Source organism: Anopheles nili, chromosome 3, assembly GCF_943737925.1.
Source record: "Anopheles nili chromosome 3, idAnoNiliSN_F5_01, whole genome shotgun sequence".
In the NCBI taxonomy this organism is placed as follows: Eukaryota; Metazoa; Arthropoda; class Insecta; order Diptera; family Culicidae; genus Anopheles; species Anopheles nili.
In genome coordinates, this window is record NC_071292.1 from 63,177,661 (window position 1) to 63,198,268 (window position 20,608).

General features: G+C 49.4%; 2 protein-coding genes across 2 annotated transcripts; both read right to left on the bottom strand.

Annotated features, from left to right (window-relative positions):
* Positions 1–889: 889 nt before the first annotated feature.
* LOC128724798 (uncharacterized) lies at positions 890–14,104 on the bottom strand. The gene is made up of 4 exons (XM_053818518.1): positions 13,982–14,104; positions 2,159–2,312; positions 1,967–2,088; positions 890–1,891 (listed from the first exon to the last, which is right to left on the bottom strand). Exons 1-4 carry the CDS (start codon positions 14,018–14,020, stop codon positions 890–892), a joined length of 1,317 nt encoding a protein of 438 aa, XP_053674493.1. The 5' UTR covers positions 14,021–14,104.
* Positions 4,034–4,955, bottom strand: LOC128723029 (uncharacterized). Its single transcript, XM_053816732.1, has 2 exons — positions 4,361–4,955; positions 4,034–4,284 (listed from the first exon to the last, which is right to left on the bottom strand). The coding sequence occupies exons 1-2, from the start codon at positions 4,953–4,955 to the stop codon at positions 4,034–4,036; spliced, it is 846 nt and encodes a 281-aa protein (XP_053672707.1).
* Positions 14,105–20,608: the final 6,504 nt, after the last annotated feature.

Here is a 20,608-nt window from a genome sequence, read left to right on the forward strand (position 1 = left end):
GGAAGCTTAACAGCAATCGCTAAAAGCTGTCAGCAGTTTCGTTACCCAAAAATGTGTAACACCCGCATTAATGAAGACACTTTATTTGCCCGGCCCACACACGAGCCATTCTCCTGGGGCGACCTAAACCCTCTCAACCACGTGATCATGCCCAAATGTGACATTCGAATTGCCACGATCGCGCATTAATCAAGCGAAAATTAGCTCGTGATACACATCTCAAACGCCGCATGTTGCAAATGTCTTCCATTCGCCCGTGTGGACCGAACCGTGGCACGAATGCGTCGTGGTGCCAGTCGAATTGCGTTTCAACGCACCGAAACGATCGCGAACGAACCCATTACAACTGCCTCCCCCATCGATCATCCGATCGCGCGGGTTTTTTGACGCTGCAATCGGCCATCTTGTTACCGACCTCCGTACCGAAAGCGATGCGATTCATTTCGAGCGTATTCACGATTTAATTTGGCGAGATGGAATTCAAAGCAAGCTTCGTACGTCGGTGGATCGGTTGCTCAAGGTGGAAAATGGATTCGAGGGGTGACTTTTCCGATCGAAGCCTACTCCATCGCGTTTCAACTGAAACCACCCATCCTTGTTGCGGGAAGGGATAAGTCCGTGTGTCGTCACCGTCGTCAGCTATGAGGCGTTCTCCCACTGGTCAGGATAATGAAATCAATTACTAGGGCTGGCCGGTACGAACGGGGACACTCGGAAAGGACCTGCCTTACGCATCGTTCGCTGAATGTCCCAAGCCCAAATACGGCTAACGCGCGGTGTTATACGAGGAGGGAAATAAATAAGTAGGGTAGCGCTCGGTTAGCATTCTTGGTGGCGATGGAAGCGATGGGATGAAAGGACATTTTACAGTGTATGTGTGTATGTGTTACTACGCTTGTGGTCTTGGATCGTAGGGTGTCGCATCGAACCCAACAAAACGGTTGTTCTTTCGATGAACGAATCCTTTCCCCGGACCGGTGTTGTAATAAACCACCCGGCGGATTCCAAACGGATCGATGTACCCAAACGAACCATCCCGCGTGTCACTGGCTGAGTTACGTTCCTCGTGGTACTGTCGTGGTAGGTAATACCGGAAACCATCGTTGGTGACGGCTACCCCGTCGTAAGGATGACTTTCACCGTTCCTCCTCACGACTAGCTCTTGACCGTTTTCGTCGTAGAACCGTCGGTTGTACTGATCGTACTGTGCCACAGGTTCGATCGCATCGCGGTTAAAGCCAGCTCCCAGTAGGTTGTTGCCACCATCGAGCGCAGCAAGATGTACTGTGGCTGGAGTAGAGCTCTCGACGTAAGGACGCTGAGATCCAATAAGGATCGGACGTCGATTGGCAGGATGAGGCTTCCGACGCCGATGTGGTGGAGAGTATGTCGTTGCGGCGATGTAACCGGTGTTTGGATCAACCGGTGGGTTGCCATTATAAATCACAAGTGGCGGAAGATGCGCTTCGGAACCGTCTCTAAGAGGTGATGGTGTGGAGGATGGCGCATAAACAGCGATCGGGGTCGAAGAAAGGTCATTTCCGGTTAGCGGTGTGTAGGTCGTCGAGGGCACGTAAATGTCCAGCGTTGGCGGTCTTGCCGATGCCGTCGGATATGGGTGATGGCCAGGGGTGGCTGGGGAACTGGGACCGACGGGCAGGTACTTCTGGTCGGGACTGTAACTGGATGGAAGGATCGGTTGCGAATGGGGCCGGATGAAGACCGCATTGAGGGATGGGGTGGAGTGAACGGAAATGGGACGAGGGGTCGAAGGGACAACGGCGACGGGTTGTGGTGGGGAGGCCGGAGGTGCGGGAGGCTCGTACGAAGGATCCGAAGGTACCAGGACACCCGAATCTGCGGGTTTATTTTTCGCCACCTTAATGGCATCCTGTTTCGAGGGTGGAAAAAACCATGAAAATGTGGCTATGGGAAAATGAGCTTTTCACTAGGAAAAGTCACTCACCTGGATTGGTCGATCTCGACCGACGTAGACGGTTTTCGATTTCAGAATCCGATAGCCTTTATGATCCGCGATGTAATCGTTCTGACGTAGGTATCCTGACGCATCGATCCAAGCATCCGTACCTAACATCAAAGTAGCCGTGAAAAACGAGTTAGAAATTGTCAAAATGCCCTTGACAGTGACGTCACTTACCGATCACGGTGCCATCCTGCAGCCGCTTTTCCTTCCGAAACTGCCCATTGTCCGTCTGATAGCGGAAGTACCGCTCAGGACCTTCGTCCGTCTGAATGTGGTACTGGTTGCTGTCCGGTGAACCCCAAGAGGCGTTGATCCCGTCCAGCAAAACCTGCGGAATAAACGAATGAACCAAAACCGTTAGCAAATGATGTATGTTCTCGCGAAACGCTAGCCCACGTGTGGCCCCGGGAAGTAAACGCGCCATTTGTTCCCGTTCCCGAACCCGTGGGTGTCTCTGCTTCCACACGGAACAAACCCTCACCGGGATGGTGCTAGACCCCGAATGAAACGAAACCGCGGGTTCAATGAATTGTTGACCGAATTTGGGACCACCTTTTGGGTGCCACCGGGCTTTGTTGATGGAGCGTTTTATTTTTTCGGGAACGTGGGCAATACAAGATCTCTCACACTCCGTTTCAAAGCTCAGGCGATGCCGCGTGGTCAATCAGCTCGATGTTACACTTAATGGTTCGAGTTCTCGAGCTGCAGAGGAGGTCTTCTGGCTAGCCGTGGGTCGGCGCCGTGGGTCTGGTTTGGGGTTGATCGCGTGGGGGTTGTGCTCTCTTAAGCGATCGTTCTCAACCACCGGGTGGGTGTGTTGAGTGGTCTCTGAACCGATCACGCAAAGGTACACGGAGTACGCGGAGTACGCTGTTGTCAGTGCGTAACCTGCATCATTCATCGTACTCGCCTAGTGTCCACCAGATGGTTCGACTCCTCATAAACTCTGGTCTGATTTGCTTTGGGTCACATCGAGCGCGAGTCGCCGTTTCGCTGATCGTAACGATCGCGATTGCGTTTTGGGGAGGAAAGAACTACAACGTATGACCACCGTATGACCATTTACGGAAGGTTGGTCCACAGGCCGTCGAATAAGCGCGCATTAAATAGTACAGGTTTGCTGGAGATATTGAGTGCAGAGCAAGCAAACACCAGCCAGCGGAAGGGCTAAATATGCACGAACGGATTCTGGTGCGATGAAGTAATCCGCGTCCCGCGAGAGAAGGTGTTCGTACGCCATTTGTCATCGAGTGGCAGGTCCGCCTTCGCAGACATTTTTTTTGCTACAATTGTCATCATTGCTGGCACGCTCTTGACATTGAGCTGAGGAATCGCAACATTCGCGGTTCGCTCGAACTCGCCACCCGTGGGTTGAATTGAGATTGAGACGTGGTTTTGCGTCCCCTGGGTTGGCTTTATTAAGGCATCATTATGTGAAGGCCGAAAGAGTTCTTTTTTTGTTCAACGTAATCCCACTGGCTAACGATGTTCACTGTCGTTTTTCACACTCTCGTTATGCCTTCTAATAACATCTCTAAAAGCAAAAATCTCTTACATGTTCACAACCCGAGGCTTGCTCCACATCGTAACGACTTCCGTTGATTTAATCATGCCCATCGATTATCGTGTGAGCGAACGATTTCGCAAGACAACACCGACATGCGGCACCGATCGAAAGGTTACGTCGATTGCCCACCCGAATAGCAAGCTTTCCAACCTCATTTGAATTGCCCACCTCGCCCGCCAGCATGTCTGCAACACCGGGAGTCACCGGGTGCAAGTAGAAAGCTCGCACAACATCGCTGGATTAGGCGCTAAACGGTCCCACAACCAGGGGGTGTTGCAATAAAACTGCATACATATTTATCTCGCAACACGCGCAATCGGCAGTTACGCCGCGACCATTTGCGCCCGTTCGCAGAATCCGATCCGGTGGCATAAAAAAAAACGATCGCTGGGGGGAGGGATATGGCATTTACGACCGGGTGAATGAAAATCCAATTTCCTTTCGAATTTGATTCGCCATTTTATTACCATCCCGCGTGGGTTTCACTTGCCATCACCGAACGTGAGATTCACGTCGTACCGGCCCGTTTCGAACACATCGTACGGTGTGAGGTCCTTCGGGATGGGCCAAATGCGATCCCGTAACCCGTCCACGTCCGGCAACCGGCCGTAGAAAGCCGCGTACTCTTGCACGGTGAACAGACACGGCAACGTCAGCAGATACTCCACCAAAGCTGTATCAGGTGTGTACTCTTTGCAGTAGTCGTACAGGTAGAGCGATTTGAAGGCGGAATCTGAAAAAAAAACCGGAACAAGGTATCCCTATCATTGAGGAGTATCTGCTGCCCAGCAAACATCGACAACACTTGCTTTCGTCCAGCTCTTCTGCGCGCACTTGCTTGCACAACTTAAACAACTTCACGAGGAACGCATCGATCGTGCTCTGGATCAAGTTCGGGTCACGCTGATCGAGCTCTGTCTGTGGCAGGCTGTCCATGTAGTCGAAAACACGCCACACCAGCTTGCGGAAGAACCGCTGGTTGATGTTGTTGTACACCAGCACGACGCGGGTATCCACAGACAGATCCTCGACTTTGGCCAGCTGATGCATGTACTCGCCTATGGTTTCTTCAGCGCTCTCAATCATGTGCATCGTGTAGTCATCGCAGCTGAGCATCAACCCGAACAGCTTGATCTCGGTAGTCGTACGCTCCTGCACATCTTTGACCACCTTCCCGAATCGCTCTCGCAACGTAGCACCGCTCATTTTCTTGTACCGGCCAATGTACACGATGCGCTGGAAGTAACGCTTCCGGCCAGCACACAGCATGTTATCCTTCACATGATCCGCCAGAGTACGCCGGTTCTGGAACGATGGCAGAGTACCCTCGTCGGGTTTCTGCATGAAATACGGCAACGGTTTCTTGCGCTTGTCCGGGCTACGGCTTGCCGAGGAGGACGACATCACGACAACTTCCACGCGAGGGCGATGACAGCTAACGAATGCATTTGCTTTCTCGGTCCTTAGGGTGACGCGTTGTCAGGAACGTTTCACCATGACGACGAGTTCCTGCGATGCGTTGTCATGACGCCTCCAGGCTCGCACGGCGCAGGTTCAAACAGTATGGGAAGCAGTCCTCTGGAGTAGCCGCAGGTCGCGGAATCGCACTGGTGTTGCTTTCACGCGAAAGTACCCCTGCTTTGACGTGCCAGTTTGACGTAACGTCGTAATTCGCGCCACCATGCCGATCGCGTCGGAAGGTCTCAATTAAAAGCAGACATTATCCACCGGTACCGTGAGAGACCGCCAGCTAAGAGGCTATATGGCCCATCCAGTGGACTGCTGTAGGCTGGGATGCCATTTGAAGTCGCGCTTCTTGTGTGCGTGTTTTTTTTCTTCAGGCGCGTGCGAATGCGGACAAATTACCCGCGCATTTCTATTGTTCATTTCGTGGTGGAGGCTTTTCCACCACCGACGACGAGTCATGTGCGGCGAGTGCGCGAAAGGTGTGTTTTGGGGCTTTGTTTTGCGAAATCTGACGAAGATTTGCATGCCTTATGCTTTAACCTTGGAGCAGTCGAGCTGGGGCGAGTTGTGTGCAATGGGGGCATGTTAATTCGATTAAAACCATTTCAACGGTTCAAATGTGGAGTGTTTTCTCTGCTCTCTTTTGGGATTGATTTCGTCTGATGCACATCACCTTCAGCTTGCATTAGTTTTTATAATTCACCGCAAGGACACACGAGACTAAACCTTTTTTTTTGTTCTAAGACAAATGTGATGTTTTTGTTCTTCACTCATTATAAATTATGCTTAATTACTCCGCTGCAATTATCACCCCATTTGAACGTTAATTGAATGATTGAAGAAAAAAAAAAACAACCCATCAATGACAAATGCGCTATTCACGCACCAAACGAAGCGAACAATATGCCATCAGCTAGGTGTTGATTGAATATCTCCTCGTTCCGTTTCCATCAGTCACGTTCAACGGCATCCTCTCTGTACAACGCATTCAACCTCAAACACGCTATGAAGCGCCTGATTATGAGCAAACTCATGGCATGCAGGTACCGTACCGTGCATTAAAAAAGTGCATCCCAACTATGGGGCGTTGCAAATTTATGCAAAAAAAACAGAACCTCTCTACGCAAAAATTTGCACTCCCCTCCTTCCTAAGAGCTCTTCTCATGCATATTCAAGAACCGATTAGTGGGCCCCCTTTTCTGGTGCCGGAACCACGCAATGCGCGCGCGTGGCGCTCGATTTGGGATTGTGGGCTTGTGGCCAATTATACGCCTACGCGCAATGGGCGCACTTCCTTGGCGTGCCTTTCTGGCGGTTTGTGAAGCAAACGGCTGCAATTACAGGCTTTGCATAAACCCGTTTAAGGGCGCCTGTGTCCGGGCGCCGGATGCATTTTTGGCGTCGATCCTCATCCGTCGGAAGGAACCGATTTAAGCTGGGGGTGGTTCATTTTGGTTCATTACTCTATGGATGCGAGCGCAATTCTGTTTGTTTAAGTAGTCAGTTGTAGACACTCATAAAAGGGGGATTTCCTAGCTTTTCCCTTCAAACAACCTCCCTCATACCCGTTTCTTACGATGAAAGTGTTTGTTTTCACTTTCCACATGCAGTTGTCGCGTGCGACGTACGTTTGTGACCGTCGTGACACAAAAAAAAAATCAGTTACGGGAACGAGGGATCAGATAAGCAAAGGCAACCCTCTTTTCTCCTGCTTCTATTATCTTCAAAGCGATCCTGTATGCCATTCGCGATAGCAGCATGCGCAATACGGATTGCCGTGGGAAACCACCGACTGATACCGATCGTGAGGCACACCGGAACCGGAATGCAGGGAAAATGCACTCCCGGAACATGATGGTGCAGTTGCTCCATCCGTACAAGTGCAAGTGCAGATTTACCGCACTCAGAAGAGCCAGCACCGGTGCCGTTTCCGAAGGCAGTTGGCAGTGAAAGTGTTTGCGTACGATTTATGCGAAATCGTTCCGAAATAAAAAAAAATTATACGCAAAAGAAGTCGTACCTAAAACCGGCCGCCGTAGCCTGCAGAACCGGATTTCTCAATGGCTCCGGAACGGGCGTCTCTTTCATCACTCGTTGGGTTAAAAACGTCCTCCCCTTTCCTGTTGGTGAGCCTTTCTCCTCAATGTCAAGCCACCTCTAAATGTCATTTCGATCAACGTTTCGATGTTTCCCGATGCTTTTTTCACCCTGCTGCACTCGCCCGTGTTTGGGGTGGTGTTGTCTAATTTCACCGTCCATTTTTCCACCTTCCGCCCGCAAGGTAGAAGGGCAAACAGGGGTCCTCGCAAACGAAGCAGGAACTCCCAAAGTGAAGCCCGTGCTTCGTGATTAGCTGCTGCAAAATCCGGTCCCCGGTGTAATCGACGATGTGCGGTCACCTCCTTCGGCTCACGTGCGCTTTTCCAATGGCGCTTTATTACCGCATCGCTTGCGTGGAGATGGCCCAGGGAGGGAGACGCGAGATGATCCGGTTTTGGGTAAAAGCTGAACCGGTGAACCGGTGGGGTAGCGTCACTTCCGAATGGCGATATATCGGATCCGCTTCCTATAGCCGCTACCGGTGCGTAATGTTGGCCATTAATGTTTGTTGCGATTGCGTTTGATCGATGTTGTGGTGCGTTTTTTTTTTGTTTCGTCTGTGTTTCTTTCTTTCCCGCCAAAGGATCGCTGCAGGCGCGATCGAAACATGGACCACTTTAGCAGCGCTTTTGCGAGAGTGGATTGTTTTTGTTTTCTAGTCGGTGAGCTAATTTCTATGCCTTCCTCAACGCGAGGCCGTATAGTAGGGGCCATAATTTCCACCCATCGAATGGCGGTCGGTTACAGCATCGTCGGGATGTTCAATTTTTGCCGCCAATTTTACCATGCCGACCCTTAATTTGCCCTTCGGTGCGCTTCTGCTCTAGCGATTAAATAGCCACAGATTAAACTACCACCTTTTTTGAACGCCCGCAAAACGCCCGTCCCGTCACGTGCCGAATTAAGGGTTGGTCCGTGAGTTTTAGGGTGAACCAAAAAATTGTAGCGAATTCCACCGAAACCAAGGGGCCAGACCCTCTCGCCAGACGAAACCTCCTTTCTCTTTTGCCGTGGGGCGGGTGGGCAGCAAGCGTAAGAAAAAAAAGAACCACCCCTCCCCAGGCTGACCATTAACTTTAGGGAGGGTGTGATTTGGTAATTGGTACCGATGATTGATGCAAGCGCGCAACCCCTTCGCACGATGAGGGTAGCGTTTCATTCGCGCTTTATGGCACGCTTCCCAGGTAGGTAGATCGATTCGCGTTCGCACTGATCACCCCGTTTCAAGCCTGACCATGATCGGCTGGAAATTGGCCTATCGTGGAGATATTTAAGATTTCGCTCCGGAAAGCGAAATGTCGGTCAGCCCGGTGGCATGGACATGGCTGGCCCGGGAATGGTCCGGCGAGCGTAAATCAGTTCAAGGCTGCCCAAGGTTCCGGTGTCCATCGGGGGTGTTGTTTGATGCCTTTTTATTTCGTCTTATTTGCTTCTCGTTTCCTCTGCCGCACACGCACACAAGCCGTCGTACACAGCTAGACAAATAAAATTGCGCGGGTTGGGCCCGGTCGATTATACAATTCCCTCGGCTGCATTGCGATCTAAGGTCAGCCTAACCGTAGGTCCGAAATGGGTGACTTTGACTTTGACACGCACGGGAAGCCCGTAAGGGTGAATAAGGGGGCGAACGGACGGTTTGCTTGATTGCAGGATTGAATGAGTATATCTTTATTATGGCAGTACGACAGGATTAAAAGTAGATCAACTTGGATCATATATTGAATTCGCATTGTTCACTTCCAAATTCGTCACTTTCATGGACGTATGGAAAGCCAGCACCCGAATCCGGTAGAGCTTAGCGTTAAGCTCGCTACGAACGCCAAGGAAATACTTTCAATTTTTAAAATGCTACTTTTATTTACTTCAAACGCGTATCTCAGCCTAATCCAAAAAGAGTTGTATTGTTTGTGGTTAGACGCTGATTTTTTGCTTCTTCTTAATTCACCCCCACATTCACCCGGAGAACATTCGTCCGTGGTGTTTATTGGTGTTACGGTAATGGCTAATCCACTAATAGAATGGTTCCAACATCTTTCGTAGCGTAAATCACGCCTCCATACGCGTGACTACTCTCACAGCAAACCAACCACCTCGGTTGGCTCCCATGGCTTCCGTTTTATTACGCGCAAACTCCGCGACCGACTGGTTATGTTGGCCGCGTTCGCACGAACGGAAGCTCCATTGCAACAGCAGCAGCAGACGCTGGGGATCCTCCTTTGCGTGGCGTGCTTAAGGGACAGGAAAAGAAATGGATCGCGAAAAAGGAAAACGAAAGCGAACGGCGGGAGAATGGCGAAGAGAGAAGAAAAACAACACACGCCATGGCCGGAATCGTCGCAGGAATCACCCCCGTCATGCCTTTTTGGGGTCTGTTACGTCACACCGAGCCAGGAAGGCGAACCGATGGCACACGCACCCGACCGTTTGCTGAACCATTTTTGGGTTGGTTTGTAGAAAAAAAAAACGGAAGACGGCCTGAAACTGGAGCAAGCGTTCGTAGGCTCACCGAAACGAGAGCGAATCGATACCCGGTTCCCAATAGCTGGTTGCGTTTCTGTTTCAGCATAACCACGTTCAAATGCTTCTCGGAAGCATAAACAAGAAACGACAACCTCCACGGGTGATCATAAGCCGCGCAAACTCCTCAGCCTTAAGGCCTTTTTCCACCCAACCGAGGGTTCGTGATCGCGAATAGATTCGCGCTGCTCACGTAGGCTCTTGATTATGATTGTCGTTGATTTGTGAGTGTATGAATGTGTTTTTTGCTTCTCTCTCTCTCTCTCACACTCCTGAGAGGTAGTAGGGCCTTTTCTTACGCAAAAAAGTGTCCTGCTGGGTCTGCTTGCACCTCAATTCCGCACGATCGTTCATAACGAACCCGACCCCGCGGGATCGCGACTCCGAATCCCTTTCGCCTCGATGGGCAAAAGCGAGGTTCGTCGCTTTGTTTTGGCGTTGAAGTCTTTCGTCTAGATCGTTGCGTTGCCGTGTGAGCCGGGCTTTCCCGGGCCACCGGGCCACAACAAAATAACGAAACAGGGCACCAGCGAAAGCGAAAGTACCGTGCTCGCTTGATGAGGCGAGCCGAGCGATGAATGAAGTTTATTTTCCGTGCGTTAGTCGTTCATCGATCCGAGCGATCGTTCTCCCAGCGATCGATGAGTGATTTGGAAGAATTTGCAAACACTCGAAGTAATCGATTTGGCTCCAACCGAGCGGAACGTGATGAATTGGTGGTCCTTGGTTGCAGCTCAGCGGCGGTGCAATTGTGAACCGTACGTTCGTACGCCGCTCGAGGCCGGGCGTCATCTTTTCGATGGCCGTACTCCGAAAAGTGAGACCGGTTGCGTAAGGTAGGGTTCGCGTTTGACTAATCTTTGGCCTCGCAGCATAATTACCATTGATGCGAAAGCAAACAATCGCACGGGCGGCAAATCGGCCTAACCGGTGACAATGGCAATGTGTCAAGGGTTTGTTATTTTTGCCACCGGCGTAAAACAATGCCCCGGGCTGGTGGGTGCGGGTTGACCCACCTGAAGGTCCGTCCCTCGAAACGAGCTGACAAGATAGGGGAACGTATAAAGGTTTCGGGAGAGATACCAGCTCGTGGTGGGAAAAAATGGTAAAGCTGGACCATTATCAGATGGGGTTTTCTATGGTTCATCTAGCGCTTGCAGCGGTTGCATTTTGATGAGAGAATGATTTACATCGCGTTGATAGCTTTTGCGGATGCTGTAAATGTCAATTTCCATGCGTTATAGTCCAGAAGCGATCTTGAAGCATTATATTATTATAAAGATCAAGGATATCATGATTTGAATTAAATTTTATAAAGCAAACAACTAATGATAACAACAAAATGTTTACTCGTTTTGTTGCTTACATAAAGTTTTAATTTTTCCTGGGATTGATCATCCATTTTTATGTGCTTATAATAAAAAAGACATGAGATTACTAGAAGTTCAATTGATCAACGGGAATCCTAATCCCATATATGGCCCACAAAAACATCGTGCCTCAAGCAACGTAAATGGATCCATATGATCGAACGGTTCCCAACACTCAAAGGCTCGGGCATACTTGAATCAAACCGCCTTTATGAACGCGCCGTCGTCTGTTGGTACAGCCACTCTGGGCAGGGCTTTTTATGGCTACTGTGAACTGTGAGAGGGCACGGCTACGGTGAACCAGTTCTGCCGTTCGCTCTGGGTGTCATGTAAGAAAACGTGACCGAAAACGTGCGCGATTTTCTTGTCCAGTTGCCGTTCTTCCTGCTGCCCTTTTGCATCCTCGGCGCACGACGATCGATATCGTAAAAAGTAAATGGATGGATCAAATTCGGTTCGGTCAGGTTCGGGCTTTTTTCGTCCATAAACGTACCAAAAACTCACTCCAGCACCCACAGCTGTCTTCTTGTTGGAGTGCAGAAAAGCATACCGATAGTGAAAGCGACGACGGCGAGGCAGAGCATTCGGCTTTTTTAGATGCTTTTGGGGAGGAAAACAGAACGGAGTACGCCTCGTTTGGGGCCTGAATTTGATCGAACGATGAGAATCTCTGCTAACGACGTTAATTATCGTCACGATCAATTTCTAGGTCGAGTCGCTTGAATACGGTTGGCATTGGTAGGATAAACGGCTTGGTTTTCAGGTCAATTTCCCTAATGTACGTCAGTAATATCGATACTTATTAATTATGATAATCCTTGCCGTTCTCTTGGCTTCTAGTACTGATCACAAAGACTCATCAGGCAGGAGAAAGGAAAGGATCACTCGATAGCTTTGTCATGGCACAAAGGAAATCGAACCGAAATGAACGATTGAAGATAAATGCACGGGAGCATAATTTCAAGCATCAAAGTGATCGTGATTATGCTTCGCTTGCAATATTCATTAGCTACTTTCTTGCTTCGATATTTTCTTTGTTCTTTAATCGATGCTCAATCCATTGAACGGTGCAATTTCTTTGTCATTGTAAATTACATCCTAATTCGAGCTTCCTTTAGATGGAACAAAGAATGAAGTTTACATGTCATTCGATAACTCGATATTTGTTACGAATTTTCTACAAAACCACATGCGCACTGGAACATAAAAAACCCCTCCTAATAATAAGCACTAGAGTGATCGTTCACAATCCTTCACCCTTCCACAAGACGCAATAAACGCCCTTCCTCTAAAGGAGAGCCTCGATGCAGGCTCCATGCGTGGGTTGAGCTAATTTGTTGTGGCTTGCACGAGCTCGTACGCCTGCGACTGCTGTTGCTGTCGCTGACTAGCTGTGCCTGTGAGTAATGAGCATTTTCATTCGGTCGACCACAAGAATTCATGTTTTTGATCCGGTTTCAGCTTGGTGGGAAAAAAAGGCGCAAGATTCGGCGTTGACGCCATGACATTCATCCGATCGCTTGATTGCAGTTGCATACAACGCCCAGGGTGGGTTTTGATTGAATCTGTTTCGCGTTGCCTCGAGCCGTACCGTGCACCAATTAGTGCTACGAGTTAGATGGAATCTCAATTGGCATAGAACTGACCGTACTGACCGTGCCCGACGTTTTAGGATCGTATTTTCCCGTGTCGACATCGAAATCAATCATCAGCGCAAATCCATTCGCTCGTAGTGGCACTCAAAAAGAGGTGAACCGAAAACAATCAGTTTCACCGGAGGCACTTTGGACGGGTGCCGGTGTGCTTACCGGAGCGCGAAAATATCGCCGGTGCGATCATTAGCAAATTTTTAGGATGCCCTTGAAGATAGGAAATGTAGCCTTCGTGGGGTTGGAATTTTATTTATCATCGTATTATTTACCAGGGCGATCGTTCGGGCGTAAATCTGTCGGCGGACTAGTCCATCAAGCGGCGTCAAGAGCAAACGGTACGTGTGGTTTAGAAATCATCAGCTGAATGTAGACCTATGCTTGCACGAGAGAGTACAAGCGAAACGGTGAGTTGCATCATATGCGGCACGTGTGGCAGCGGCCAATCTCGGCTGGGAGAAGGTATTGAAATTTTCCACCCAGGAACGCCTGCACCGGAGCATTTCGAATTGATCCGCCCGCCCGGAATGATATGCGCATTTGAGGCCCACCGTCGTAAGTGTATCGACGCTCTTGCATTGATGATTTAATGGTGCCTTTTTGAAAAGGTTAATCTTGGTGCATGAACGCGTCTATTGACGGTACACGTGTGATGAAAAAGGGTTCCGTAAGTGAGCCGCAATTAATTCTGCCCGGTTTCGATCAATCAATTTTCATTCGATCGTGATCCAAATTGATGAACATGGTTCACAGAGAATATGATCAATTCTAAGTGCGCGATCCGCATTCACCAAATGTGAGCTATGAGTGATCGATAAAACACCTCGCTGGAAGACTAGCATTAGGTGTGGAGCATTTTTCCTTAGAAAATATAATTTTTAACATCAATTGAAGGGAGGGGCTCGTGGCTGTAAATTGATTTGCTCGCGTATACGACAACCGTGACTTGGATGAGAATCATTTCCCGCCTGAGATGATGATTGTATATTAATTGTGGGGTTGTACATGACACTAATTATACATCCGGAGGTGGTGAGTAATAGAACGTGAAGGGCTTGGTTCTAATGAGGTAGGCACTTTGATAAATTCTTGATCAAAAACTGGCATCTCTTATGCAATAATTACTAGACACTCATAAAAACTTTTTGCTATTGCACACATTTCAAACATTATAGATGTTTTTCAAAGCTTATTTTATCAGTGTCACAATTTACCGTTTCGTTAAGCAAATGAGACGACTATTCCCTTTCCCAAGGTCAGTGACTACATCCCACGACGAGTGCAAAAACACCGTCTACGAGGCTCAACCGCCCGTACCGTAACTCACCAGATGCAATCCGAACAGGAGCAGGAAAATGTTGCCCATATTTGCGGTCGATTTGATTTGATTTCTCGCTGGCACCTTCTCCGCCCGACGTGCAGTTCCGGTGCACCGATCACGGCGCTGGCGTCGCCTCGTGCTGCACGTGCTTGCCGTCCCTTTTTCGCACACGCCTGGTACCGATGAGTAATGGCTAATTAACAGCGCAAATCAATCAACATCGAGCCGCGAGGTGCCGCTGCCCGACTCGAAATCACTATATCGGTTTCGTTTTCGTTCGGTTTCGGTGTTCTTGTGGTGTTGTTGTACTTGCTGTTGCTGTTGTAGCTGAAATCCTGAAACTCGTTATCGATCACTGTGCACGCTTTTCGTTTGCTTTGCTTTCGCGCCTTTTTCCGGATATCCGTCACACTCACTACGTCACGATGTCGGATGTCGGTTTGCTAGAGGAAAAAACACCACGGCTGGCGATTTTTGTGGGGGTGAAAAATGAATGCACAGATACATAAAAAAAAAATGAGATGGAAAACGAAATAAAACAAACAAAACAGCAATCGCGATTAAAACCCACCCCTTCCGTTTAACAGTCGTTTGTTCGCACGATCGAACGCGATAGCGATTTGTTATGCTCGTCGTTTTCCCTTTCGTCAGCGTGGAAAACACAAGCAAACACACGCGCACACGTACACCAGCCTACATCTTGCCGAAGGGGTTTCCCGGTGCTCCCATTTCCCGGCAATGAAGCCAAATGGCTGGGAGTATTTTTATGACATTTTCATAACCTGTCACAGCGCTTCTGGCACTGATGGTTCTTGCTCTACGCAAGGCAAGGCTGTCTGTATAATTGTCTCACATAACACTGTTCAATAAAAGAGTGCTCGCGGCCTGTGACGATGCTTCAGGGCGCCGGAAAATCGTCGTCTAACCCATGCGGCCATCGCTCGAAGCTGGCCCGGATAATATTCTTACATCACTCGGTTGTCGTTTCGATTTTTCGTCGGCCCACAAACCCGCAAGCTCAAACCGTACACTAGCACTATCGGAAGTGGGCCTGTCCGTCGATGATTGGCGCCAGCGATTGCATCGAATCCACGCGTGCCCGCGTTCAAGCTCGCTGAGCTATCACTTCCTGTGCGATGATCCTCGGCACGCTTCCGTCCTCGTTCGATGCGCTGTTGCTGCTTGTTATCCTCATTAGCGTAGCGATCGTCGTGTCGGAATGATTGTTTTTTTTTCTTGAGTCGTTCGGTGTTTTTTTTATGCTTCTCACTGAGTTGCTTGGTTGAAAAAAGAAACTACACCCCCGAGCACTGCACACAAATCGTACCGTTTCGTTCCGGCTTGCCGGTGCGATTTTCACCGTGATCGACTTCCGATCGATTGCGAGCTTCCCCCGTTCGATCGGGTGCGCACTATGGCTTCCTTGAAGCGCGATCTCCGTGAGCGGAATTATCCGTACCGTACCGGGTGCTGGCCAAAGCAACACTGCTGACCCAAACGGGGTTTGGTGGCTGTTTTCCGTGCGCCGATTCGCGCCACTCGCGCGATCAGTGAGCGATCGCTGCTTTACCCACGTTCGTCGTCTGCGCGGCCGTTGAAAGCCGTCACCACGCGGTACGACCCTTTCGCCGAGCGCCACTGAGTGCTTGAGAGGTGTGATTCGTGCTGGCGCGTAGTAGACACAGTTGCTACTAAGTGCGGGTGGGAACTCACGATTTCCCACCCCATTGCAGTGGGGGTGAGTTTTTCGGAGGCCGGAATCTCAACTTTGATCAAAAAATAAAACATGGTCCAATGATATAAAAACAAAACAATAAGGCTCAAAAGCTAGATTTGCTCCAACAAAGAGACGGGTTTTAATGCGCGAACGAATGCCAACGAGGCGTAAGGACGTGGGTGGTACTGGTTAGGTACCGAAAGAAGTCAAGCACTTCTCAGGCGCACGTTACCAGTTTCCTCTTTTGCACCGACGGGCCTCCTGGAGGCTGGTTGTCAAGCAATGGCAAAGAAATGGTTCACCGAAATGATTGATTGGCTTCCTGGCTAGTCGAGCTCGTTCGTTCTTAGTCCCAGACCACGGACTCCGCAGGACTGCTGCGTGAGTTGGTGTCGAGCGTTGGTGTTGATTTTTTACACACCGTTTTGTTGTAATGGAATGCAAGAGCAAAGGCAACGAAGGTATCGGAACGAATGAAGGCGGCACGTTAAGTTGTATAAAAGGCACGAAAATGAGGGGGTAGAGCATGATTCGGATGCTTGGTGCAGTTGTGCCGATGAGTCGCGCGGCAAGAACTATCATTAGTGTGCATGATTGTACCTATATATCGGGTTTATAGGTAATGCTTTTAATTTAATTTAATTTTCATTTCATTTTTCACACGACTATCTGCAGCTTATCGTGATTAATTATATATGCACCATAGAACCGCCAGATCAGTTGCCCGGGTTCTATTCTTTGATCTTCTAGGAATGCAAAAAGCTGCAACACGTCGCCGTAAAAGCACTGCTCGTTAGTGCAACGATGAACGAACGCATCCTTGCACGCATAGCTTTTTGTCTTTCCATTCCCTAGGTGCGAGGCAATTAAAATGTACACCTCGGCATTCCTGACCGGTGACATCGATAAACACCGTGAACATAGCCAATTGATGTTCGTACCATCTGTTTTCCATCCGGACTCACGGGCGTACATGTAGCAAGCCTTGTAGCTAACAAAGGATTGCATTAGGCGATAAGCGACGAACCTCGTTGTTCGAACCATTACGAGCGTCGCCCAACGAATGCGTTAGTGCTACAAATCGGGAAATTTTCTCTCATCCTCGCCCAACGCCCACGAACGTCGAATGCCGTGGAAAAAGGGAAACAAAATGAAAGAAAAAGTACCACTCGCGTACGTCTTCACGTACGGCTATCGCGATCGCGTACTAGTGTATGGGTACACTTTCCCGAACAGGGCAGCAAGGAATGGCCGAAGAGGATTTGCACATCTGCCCGCGGTGTGTTTTGTCGCTGGCACATGAATTGTTAGCTTGGAATAACATTTGTGTGTTCAATCGTTAAACCTCTTGTATTTTATTTCCACTGGCACGCCATTCGGTGACTCATCTGATAATTCATTCCGCTCGGTTTCGGTGTCGCTGGTACGATTGCATTGTTTTGTTTCGCCGCAAGTCACACGAGGAAGCATTTAGAGCGCCATAGCCACCCGCTGGTGCTCGAACGTGACACGATTTGCGAACGGTTTGCTATTTACACCCCCCATACGGTGTGTCGTCGTTTGGAAAAGGGGGAGCTCACGCGCCAAAAAGGGCTGGTGGTTGGATTCGGTTGGGGAGAAAAATAGTACATTATAACGATTCGCTTCTCACTCTCCACCAAGCAATCCACGGAAGTGGGCATTCGTTTCGAACGTAGGCCAACACCGGCGACCTTCAGGTGGGATTGCACGTTTGTCATCGAAGCGGGAGTGATTTCCGTCAAGAACGGACGCGGCTCGAAGGGTCGCTTTTTGCTCAAGAGACGAAGTACTGATTTGCATGTGCACGCATTACCGAGGCGGTCGCGTGGAATGTCGTGGTAGAAGAATGCCTAATAAAGCGATTAGAATGGGTTTGGCCGCCGGTTTTGTGCTTTGCAATCGATTCACGTAAATTAATGTCAGCATTAATAATGGAAGCGCCTCGAGGAAGCACTCCGAGATGACATCATGCGCCATCATATGTATTGTATTATTTTGTTAAAATTTGTTCAAAAAATTGTCAAATGAATTTCGCTTCTGTTCCCAAACGCCCAACGGTACAGTTTGTAACCCTCGAAAGTGCGCACCGAAACGACGCGAGCTCACAATTCATTTTCGTCCCGCACGCGTTACTTTCGATCGTTTCCATATCCTTCATTGGCAGTCAGCACCCGATCGTGGGGCCGCGTATGCGAATTAGCACTTTCGCTTGGATTTTGCGACCACCGGGCGTCCTTTCAATCGAGCACGTTCCATCGATAAACTAACGTCGCGATGTACGTGATCGCAGCAAACGAACGGGATGGGTCAGTCAGTGAGAACCGATCACGCTTGGTCCGATGATCGCGAGGCGCGAAAGTAACACGAGTTTCACGTGGTTCCGGAATTTGATCCAAACCGAACCCTCGCTTGTACAGGAACAGCAGCAAATGAGCCATTTTACCGGTGATCATGAAATTGATCGGATTCGGAACCGAACTCGCGCGCGCACCCGATCGGAAGTTTCGTTAATCGACCTCCCACCGCCTAATTGACCACGGCCAGAGTGACATGCGTTGTGTTATGCGTGAACGGCGCAATATGAACATCGAACGCTTCGCCTCGCGTTACATAACCGGAAGCGTTGCACCAGAGTTTTGGGGTCGGGCGCGAACAGTGGCCTAGCCTTGGCCATGATATTAAACGTTCGCTGCATATTTCATGCGGTGCAACAACCGGTGCCCTTCCAACCGTCACCCCGGTGAGGTGGGTAATCGGCAGCAGTAGTAGAGAACTCAACAGGAGGGAAAAAAAACTCCAACCCCTTCGCTTACTGGGCGCAATTAATCGCGTGAATCAACGGGTCGATGTATCGATTACGGTTGGAGGAAGCTGGAATTAAGAGGCGTGTAATGTGGGGAGCAAAAATAAATACGTCCCGTTCTCGCAAGCATCAAGATCACCCGGTTCGGTTGGGTGATGTCAACACACTTCACGCAGCTCGACGGGACACGATGCATGCGCACGTTGGTGAGTCTTGAGTATCCTATGCAACAAGCTGCATCTTCAAACTGGGTGATTCTCACGTTTCTCGTTGAATCATTGGGAGAGAAAGTGGCGTTTGCATAGGAAAAAGAGTAATTGCAATTGCTAGAATGCTTCCTTCGGGAAATAGTTTGTTTAAGTGACACACTGGTAGATGGGATTTACCGTTGCTGAGTGTGACCTGAAGTGCATGGTCGAGTGTGCGCGTAAACGAGGTGAATAACGTGACCACGTAGGTGACATTGGCTGGCAATTCTGTAAAAGAAACTGCACGCTGCCAATTCTAACAAACGAGCTTGGAGAGGGCCACTTTAAGCTGGTTCTCCTTCCATTGGCGGTGGGCAATTTTAGAGATAATACGCGTTATGCTGGCAAATAGCTGCTGGAGAGTGCTTACGTAACAAAATTTACAGCTCCTGGTGAGGATATTTTAAAACGCAATCACTGGAAAATGGATATTCAGTGCAAATAGCTCTCGCTCTAGTCTGTCGTCGACCGTAAAATGACGGAGTCGATCGTACATTCGTTGACATCACAACAGGGGTGGTTCTGTCCAGATCTTGTTCTGGTGCCAGAGCTGCGGTCTGTGTGGGCCGGTTGTCCTCTGTGGACCACTTTCAGGACAACACTCGTCCCCTGTATGTACGCGAGAAGCCGTATGTTGATCGAGATTGAGTTCGTTCTTCGGTGGTCGGTTGGTAAGCCGCTGGCAGCTTCGCGGTAGCTGGATTAATTGATTCGGCAGTTGGAGAGACCTACGCACTCGACCATACCTTCGCCATCACCACCTCAGGGCGTCCCACTCGAGAGTAAACCCAGCAAAATTGCACGCCACCTCCGCTTCATTGCATTCTGGGGGCTTTGCTCCAATACCGAAGGCCACCAAACGTCCAGCTCGTTCAAGACCACAAAGTTTCGCCCAAAGTCACCATGCAGAATTAGTCACTTGGGTACGCGGAACTGTTCTGGCACACCGCCAACGGGATTTGTCGCCCAGAATCCTTCTCCCGTGAACTCCCACGAGGCTGACAGCTGTCGCTGACGTAAGTGACGCCAATCGACGGAACCGATCAAGAGCGACGGGCGAAGTTCAACGGAACGTACGTGGAATTATCTCGTGGCGGGCCATTTTTGGAGTTCCATTTGTACGGACGCACCGGGACCGAGGGCATTGTTCCTGCGGGAACGTTTCGGGTTGTTTTAGTCATTCTTGGGCGTTCAAAACAATCGTACGCCGTTCGTTTGGCGTGGGTGTTTAGGGACTCCTTTTACGGAACCTTGGCGCAGTGTCATTGCCAGTGGTCGATGAACGCGCAGAATGTGCCGTGGATGTGGACCTAATTATCGGATCGCCTGTTCGGGGAAGCTTTCTTTTGCGGCGTTACCAGGGTGACCCTGCTGGCTGAAACCAAGAATATGCGTTTGAGGGAAGGGACGAAGAGTGAGAACCGTGCCGTGTAAGATGGCTTTGGTTGAGCCGGAAATGGTGCCGGTGTTAAAATGCACCGAAGCTGGGATGCATACTGCTTTGGTAAGAGGTCGTAAAAGGATTACTAATATGGATGGGGATGCATGCAATTTTGTTGAAGAACGTATATAGATGCTGTGGATTGAATGAGCAAAATAAATTGTCTTTTAAGTGTTTTAGGAGAGATAATTGGATATTTTGTTGGGATGATGAATCATTGCAAAGCCTTAATAACTCTGGAAGATGGGATTTTCTTCGTTAAAAACATCTTATTTCATTCATGTTTCCAATTCCAGGCTTACTTGATCCGTCTTTCAGCTCAGGTTAACTTATGTTCGACTTGACACGAAAAACAATGAGTAAAAGTAGCCGTCATTGGAATGGCGATGCGTCGAAACAACTC